The sequence below is a fragment of the Oncorhynchus gorbuscha genome, unplaced genomic scaffold (genome assembly GCF_021184085.1).
Source record: "Oncorhynchus gorbuscha isolate QuinsamMale2020 ecotype Even-year unplaced genomic scaffold, OgorEven_v1.0 Un_scaffold_836, whole genome shotgun sequence".
In the NCBI taxonomy this organism is placed as follows: Eukaryota; Metazoa; Chordata; class Actinopteri; order Salmoniformes; family Salmonidae; genus Oncorhynchus; species Oncorhynchus gorbuscha.
In genome coordinates this window covers 104,377-112,500 of record NW_025745832.1, presented here as the reverse complement: position 1 = coordinate 112,500, position 8,124 = coordinate 104,377, and the positions used below count along the sequence as shown (strand labels likewise).

General features: G+C 43.7%; 1 protein-coding gene across 2 annotated transcripts in view; it reads right to left on the bottom strand.

The window, feature by feature from the left end:
• LOC124020490 (receptor-type tyrosine-protein phosphatase epsilon-like) overlaps window positions 1-8,124 on the bottom strand; it is a 101,785-nt gene that overhangs the window by 35,177 nt on the left and 58,484 nt on the right. The window contains exons 4-5 of one of the 2 annotated variants that reach the window (XM_046335737.1): window positions 6,113-6,209; window positions 4,502-4,575 (exon numbers count right to left, since the gene is read on the bottom strand). In XM_046335737.1, the coding sequence (XP_046191693.1) occupies window positions 4,502-4,575; window positions 6,113-6,209 (171 nt within the window). Of the gene's footprint in view, window positions 1-4,501; window positions 4,576-5,794; window positions 5,950-6,112; window positions 6,210-8,124 lie in introns of those variants that run through there. The other variant, XM_046335738.1, reaches the window with a different exon arrangement.

Below are 8,124 nucleotides of genomic sequence, written 5' to 3'. Positions count from 1 at the left end.
ACTTTAACCTCCCCACGTCTACCTTTGACTCATTCCTCTCTGCCTCCTTCTTTCCACTCCTCTCCTCTTTTGACCTCACCCTCTCACCTCCCCCCCTACTCACAAGGCAGGCAATATGCTCGACCTCATCTTTACTAGATGCTGTTCTTCCACTAACCTCATTGCAACTCCCCTCCAAGTCTCCGACCACTACCTTGTATCCTTTTCCCTCTCGCTCTCATCCAACACCTCCCACACTGCCCCTACTCGGATGGTATCGCGCCGTCCCAACCTTCGCTCTCTCTCCCCCGCTACTCTCTCCTCTTCCATCCTATCATCTCTTCCCTCCGCTCAAACCTTCTCCAACCTATCTCCTGATTCTGCCTCCTCAACCCTCCTCTCCTCCCTCTCTGCATCCTTTGACTCTCTATGTCCCCTATCCTCCAGGCCGGCTCGGTCCTCCCCTCCCGCTCCGTGGCTCGATGACTCATTGCGAGCTCACAGAACAGGGCTCCGGGCAGCCGAGCGGAAATGGAGGAAAACTCGCCTCCCTGCGGACCTGGCATCCTTTCACTCCCTCCTCTCTACATTTTCCTCCTCTGTCTCTGCTGCTAAAGCCACTTTCTACCACGCTAAATTCCAAGCATCTGCCTCTAACCATAGGAAGCTCTTTGCCACCTTCTCCTCCCTCCTGAATCCCCTCCCCCCTCCTCCCTCTCTGCAGATGACTTCGTCAACCATTTTGAAAAGAAGGTCGACGACATCCGATCCTCGTTTGCTAAGTCAAACGACACCGCTGGTTCTGCTCACACTGCCCTACCCTGTGCTCTGACCTCTTTCTCCCCTCTCTCTCCAGATGAAATCTCGCGTCTTGTGACGGCCGGCCGCCCAACAACCTGCCCGCTTGACCCTATCCCCTCCTCTCTTCTCCAGACCATTTCCGGAGACCTTCTCCCTTACCTCACCTCGCTCATCAACTCATCCCTGACCGCTGGCTACGTCCCTTCCGTCTTCAAGAGAGCGAGAGTTGCACCCCTTCTGAAAAAACCTACACTCGATCCCTCCGATGTCAACAATTACAGACCAGTATCCCTTCTTTCTTTTCTCTCCAAAACTCTTGAACGTGCCGTCCTTGGCCAGCTCTCCCGCTATCTCTCTCTGAATGACCTTCTTGATCCAAATCAGTCAGGTTTCAAGACTAGTCATTCAACTGAGACTGCTCTCCTCTGTATCACGGAGGCGCTCCGCACTGCTAAAGCTAACTCTCTCTCCTCTGCTCTCATCCTTCTAGATCTATCGGCTGCCTTCGATACTGTGAACCATCAGATCCTCCTCTCCACCCTCTCCGAGTTGGGCATCTCCGGCGCGGCCCACGCTTGGATTGCGTCCTACCTGACAGGTCGCTCCGACCAGGTGGCGTGGCGAGAATCTGTCTCCTCACCACGCGCTCTCACCACTGGTGTCCCCCAGGGCTCTGTTCTAGGCCCTCTCCTATTCTCGCTATACACCAAGTCACTTGGCTCTGTCATAACCTCACATGGTCTCTCCTATCATTGCTATGCAGACGACACACAACTAATCTTCTCCTTTCCCCCTTCTGATGACCAGGTGGCGAATCGCATCTCTGCATGTCTGGCAGACATATCAGTGTGGATGACGGATCACCACCTCAAGCTGAACCTCGGCAAGACGGAGCTGCTCTTCCTCCCGGGAAGGACTGCCCGTTCCATGATCTCGCCATCACGGTTGACAACTCCATTGTGTCCTCCTCCCAGAGCGCTAAGAACCTTGGCGTGATCCTGGACAACACCCTGTCGTTCTCAACCAACATCAAGGCGGTGGCCCGTTCCTGTAGGTTCATGCTCTACAACATCCGCAGAGTACGACCCTGCCTCACACAGGAAGCGGCGCAGGTCCTAATCCAGGCACTTGTCATCTCCCGTCTGGATTACTGCAACTCGCTGTTGGCTGGGCTCCCTGCCTGTGCCATTAAACCCCTTCAACTCATCCAGAACGCCGCAGCCCGTCTGGTGTTCAACCTTCCCAAGTTCTCTCACGTCACCCCGCTCCTCCGTTCACTCCACTGGCTTCCAGTTGAAGCTTGCATCCGCTACAAGACCATGGTGCTTGCCTACGGAGCTGTGAGGGGAACGGCACCTCAGTACCTCCAGGCTCTGATCAGGCCCTACACCCAAACAAGGGCACTGCGTTCATCCACCTCTGGCCTGCTCGCCTCCCTACCACTGAGGAAGTACAGTTCCCGCTCAGCCCAGTCAAAACTGTTCGCTGCTCTGGCCCCCCAATGGTGGAACAAACCCCCTCACGACGCCAGGACAGCGGAGTCAATCACCACCTTCCGGAGACACCTGAAACCCCACCCCTTTAAGGAATACCTAGGATAGGATAAGTATTCCCTCTCACCCCCCCCTTTAAGATTTAGATGCACTATTGTAAAGTGACTGTTCCACTGGATGTCATAAGGTGAATGCACCAATTTGTAAGTCGCTCTGGATTAGAGCGTCTGCTAAATGACTTAAATGTAAATGTAAATGTAATAATAATAATACTACTACTACTACTAGTAATAATAATAATAATACTACTACTACTAGTAATAATAATACTACTACTACTACTAGTAATAATAATAATAATACTAATAATAATAATAATAATACTACTAATAATACTACTACTACTACTAGTAATAATAATAATACTAATAATAATAATAATAATAATACTACTAATAATAATAATAATAATACTAATAATAATAATACTACTACTAGTAATAATAATAATACTACTACTACTACTAGTAATAATAATAATAATACTAGTAATAATAATAATAATACTACTACTACTAGTAATAATAATACTACTACTACTACTAGTAATAATAATAATAATAATAATAATAATAATAATAATACTACTAATAATACTACTACTACTACTAGTAATAATAATAATACTACTACTAGTAATAATAATAATACTACTACTACTAGTAATAATAATAATAATAATACTACTACTAATAATAATAATACTACTACTAGTAATACTACTAGTAATAATACTACTAATAATAATACTACTACTAATAATAATAATACTACTACTAGTAATAATAATAATACTACTACTACTACTACTACTAGTAATAATAATAATACTACTACTACTACTACTAGGAATACTACTACTACTACTACTATGAGTATTTATGAGGATAACAAGTCCTTTGAAGGTACATCATGTTTCCACTTAACTCCAACTCGTGTAATGTTGGGATATCTCAAAAACAAAACATTTCTCTTGTGTGTCAAACAACGCAGCTAATAGAGGATTATCACAGTGATAATGTAATGAATAATGGATGTAACAACGGCATTACGTGGTAAGGACATAGTGAGGCACCGAGGCCTACTGCACGATACACATCATTAAATATAGTGTATTACGTGGTAAGGACATAGTGAGGCACCGAGGCCTACTGCACGATGCACATCATTAAATATAGTGTATTACGTGGTAAGGACATAGTGAGGCACCGAGGCCTACTGCACGATGCACATCATTAAATATAGTGTATTACGTGGTAAGGACATAGTGAGGCACCGAGGCCTACTGCACGATGCACATCATTAAATATAGTGTATTACGTGGTAAGGACATAGTGAGGCACCGAGGCCTACTGCACGATACACATCATTAAATATAGTGTATTACGTGGTAAGGACATAGTGAGGCACCGAGGCCTACTGCACGATACACATCATTAAATATAGTGTATTACGTGGTAAGGACATAGTGAGGCACCGAGGCCTACTGCACGATGCACATCATTAAATATAGTGTATTACGTGGTAAGGACATAGTGAGGCACCGAGGCCTACTGCACGATGCACATCATTAAATATAGTGTATTACGTGGTAAGGACATAGTGAGGCACCGAGGCCTACTGCACGATGCACATCATTAAATATAGTGTATTACGTGGTAAGGACATAGTGAGGCACCGAGGCCTACTGCACGATGCACATCATTAAATATAGTGTATTATGTGGTAAGGACATAGTGAGGCACCGAGGCCTACTGCACGATGCACATCATTAAATATAGTGTATTACGTGGTAAGGACATAGTGAGGCACCGAAGCCTACTGCACGATGCAGATTGAGACTTCATAGTTGATGCAGGTTAGAAAACTATGTATCGGTTGTCTCCCTTAACATCAGTAACCACAGGAAGTCAGACAACAACCACATGACAGCGAGGGGACTCCTGCAAGAACAGAGAAGACTCCTCCGCCTACAGCTTGACATTAAAACTCGTTCGAATTGTCTCTTTTCAACGACGCCTGTATGTGTTTAACAAATCAGTTTCACTTTGTTCTCCAACCCAGGGCTCACTTGAAAAAGACCTCGATCTCGATGCCACTTCCCTGGTTACAAACAACGGATCAACGACATAACGAAGATAAAGACTCATCATTAAAGGTGACCGGACCTTGTTCTTCCAGGATTCCATTCGGTATTTTCTTGTCGACTGCTGTGACGACCTCCTTTCTCTGGTTCCTTATCCTGCCGGGTAGAGAGAGAGAGAGAACAGGAGGAAAAGGAAGAGAGAGAACAGGAGGATGACAGGTTAATTAACGGACATAAAGGGATACATTTTACCTGCAACTATTAGTCAAGTCCACTCCAAAACATCAGTTCTAATAACTAACAGTTCTAAGAACTAACAGTTCTAAGAACTAACAGTTCTAAGTTCTAACAGTTCTAAGTTCTAACAGTTCTAAGAACTAACAGTTCTAAGTTCTAACAGTTCTAAGTTCTAACAGTTCTAAGTTCTAACAGTTCTAAGTTCTAACAGTTCTAAGAACTAACAGTTCTAAGTTCTAACAGTTCTAATAACTAACAGTTCTAAGTTCTAACAGTTCTAAGAACTAACAGTTCTAAGTTCTAACAGTTCTAAGTTCTAACAGTTCTAATAACTAACAGTTCTAATAACTAACAGCAGTTCTAATAACTAACAGTTCTAAGATCTAACAGTTCTAAGAACTAACAGTTCTAAGAACTAACAGTTCTAAGTTCTAACAGTTCTAAGATCTAACAGTTGTAAGTTGTAAGATCTAACAGTTGTAAGAACTAACCGTTCTAATAACTAACAGTTCTAAGATCTAACAGTTGTAAGAACTAACCGTTCTAATAACTAACAGTTGTAAGATCTAACAGTTGTAAGAACTAACCGTTCTAATAACTAACAGTTGTAAGATCTAACAGTTGTAAGAACTAACCGTTCTAATAACTAACAGTTGTAAGATGTAACAGTTGTAAGAACTAACCGTTCTAATAACTAACAGTTCTAAGATCTAACAGTTGTAAGAACTAACCGTTCTAATAACTAACAGTTGTAAGATCTAACAGTTGTAAGAACTAACCGTTCTAATAACTAACAGTTGTAAGATGTAACAGTTGTAAGAACTAACCGTTCTAATAACTAACAGTTCTAAGATCTAACAGTTGTAAGAACTAACCGTTCTAATAACTAACAGTTGTAAGATCTAACAGTTGTAAGAACTAACCGTTCTAATAACTAACAGTTGTAAGATGTAACAGTTGTAAGAACTAACCGTTGTAATAACTAACAGTTGTAAGATCTAACAGTTCTAAGATCTAACAGTTGTAAGTTGTAAGAACTAACCGTTCTAATAACTAACAGTTGTAAGATCTAACAGTTGTAGGTTGTAAGTTAAAACATGAGTTATATGTTATATAAAGCACACAGATACGTTGGTACCATCTGAAACTGGAAAAGCTGCTCTTTCTCATTAGAGTCCAGGGTTGATGAGATCACAGAACACAGCACTGCTAGGTTACAGCCACAGCAGGTCTCTCTCTTTGGCTTCAGATCGTTCATACTAACGCGCCTGGCTGTGTACTTCACTTTTACTGTGGCCAGCGTGAGGCATGAACTACTGCTAGTGGTTCATTTCCTGACTGGAGGCTCCGCCCTCTGCTGATTGGGGAGAGGAAGGGTGACGTCGCCTTGGCCCTCGCCCTGTCTGGCAGCACACACACACACACACACTACCCCACCCTGTGACTGGTTCGTTACCTGAGGAAGTACCAGGCCAGCAGAATGCTGATGACAAGCAGCACGGAGAAGACCAGCACGGTAGGCAGGATGTGGGAACTCTGGGACTTCGTGTCTTCTGGAAAGGAGAGGGAAGAAGGAAGAGGCAGAGGTTATGGACGCCAAACAAAATCTGTCCTTCCTCCGAAAGTGTGCACTTGTTCACCTCCCTTCATAGATTTATGAAAGGAAATAGCGTAACCCTCATTCGAGTCTAGCCCATGCCTCCACCAACCCAACGTAGTGAACGAGTACACACTTCAGGAGGTAGGAGAGGTTATTGGAGAGGATCAAAGGAACAGAACAAGCTGTGGTAGAACAGAGAGTTGAGTCATCAAAGGAACAGGAAACTTATTATAAGCCTGTGGTAGAACAGAGAGTTGAGCGTAGCAGTACAATTACTAGATAGGTCAATAGCCACCTCAGATCATGAATGTCCTTTCTAGTTATTATATTTCTACGGGGCTACAGAGAGTTGAGCGTAGCAGTACAATTACTAGATAGGTCAATAGCCACCTCAGATCATACATGTCCTTTCTAGTTATTAAATTTCTACGGGGCTACAGAGAGTTGAGCGTAGCAGTACAATGACTAGATAGGTCAATAGCCACCTCAGATCATGAATGTCCTTTCTAGTTATTATATTTCTACGGGGCTACAGAGAGTTGAGCGTAGCAGTACAATTACTAGATAGGTCAATGGCCACCTCAGATCATGAATGTCCTTTCTAGTTATTATATTTCTACGGGGCTACAGAGAGTTGAGCGTAGCAGTACAATTACTAAATAGGTCAATAGCCACCTCAGATCATAAATGTCCTTTCTAGTTATTATATTTCTACGGGGCTACAGAGAGTTGAGCGTAGCAGTACAATTACTAGATAGGTCAATAGCCACCTCAGATCATGAATGTCCTTTCTAGTTATTATATTTCTACGGGGCTACAGAGAGTTGAGCAGTGTTCAATAAGACACACAACAGACAACAAAAACAACCCTTTTCTGATTGGGCGACAGCAGATAGCACCTGTCTGTTTCAGAGTGTTTTCTTCCGTGTTGTCCCAACTGAACACAACCCTACTCTGGTGGTGGCCAGGTGGGAATTAAGGTTGGGCTGCTGTTAAGGGTCTGGGTTATCTCATTTAAACCTGAGAGAGAGAGAGGGTCAGGGCAACTAGACCCGTTATTATGGTCTGGATGGAGGCCCGTTTTAAGATCTGACTTGGTTATGTCCCAAAATGGCACCCTATTCCCTATATAGTGCACTACTTTTGACCGTAGTCCTAAATGGACCTTGGAGAAAAAAGTTGTGCACTATTTAAATTGGGAATAGGCTGCCATCTGGGCCGAAGGGCCGTTGTCTTGAGAGATAAGTATCAGGGACAAGCTCCTCTAAACCTGAGAGAGAGAAGGGCTGCTGTTAAGGGTCTGGGTTATCTCATTTAAACCTGAGAGAGAGAAGGGCTACTGTTAAGGGTCAGGGTTATCTCATTTAAACCTGAGAGAGAGAAGGGCTGCTGTTAAGGGTCTGGGTTATCTCATTTAAACCTGAGAGAGAGAGAGAAGGGCTGCTGTTAAGGGTCAGGGTTATCTCATTTAAACCTGAGAGAGAGAGAGAAGGGCTACTGTTAAGGGTCTGGGTTATCTCATTTAAACCTGAGAGAGAGAGAGAAGGGCTACTGTTAAGGGTCTGGGTTATCTCATTTAAACCTGAGAGAGAGAAGGGCTGTTAAGGGTCTGGGTTATCTCATTTAAACCTGAGAGAGAGAAGGGCTGCTGTTAAGGGTCTGGGTTATCTCATTTAAACCTGAGAGAGAGAGAAGGGCTGCTGTTAAGGGTCTGGGTTATCTCATTTAAACCTGAGAGAGAGAAGGGCTGCTGTTAAGGGTCTGGGTTATCTCATTTAAACCTGGGTTATCTCATTTAAAGAGAGAGAGAAGGGCTGCTGTTAAGGGTCTGGGTTATCTCATTTAAACCTGAGAGAGAGAAGGGCTGC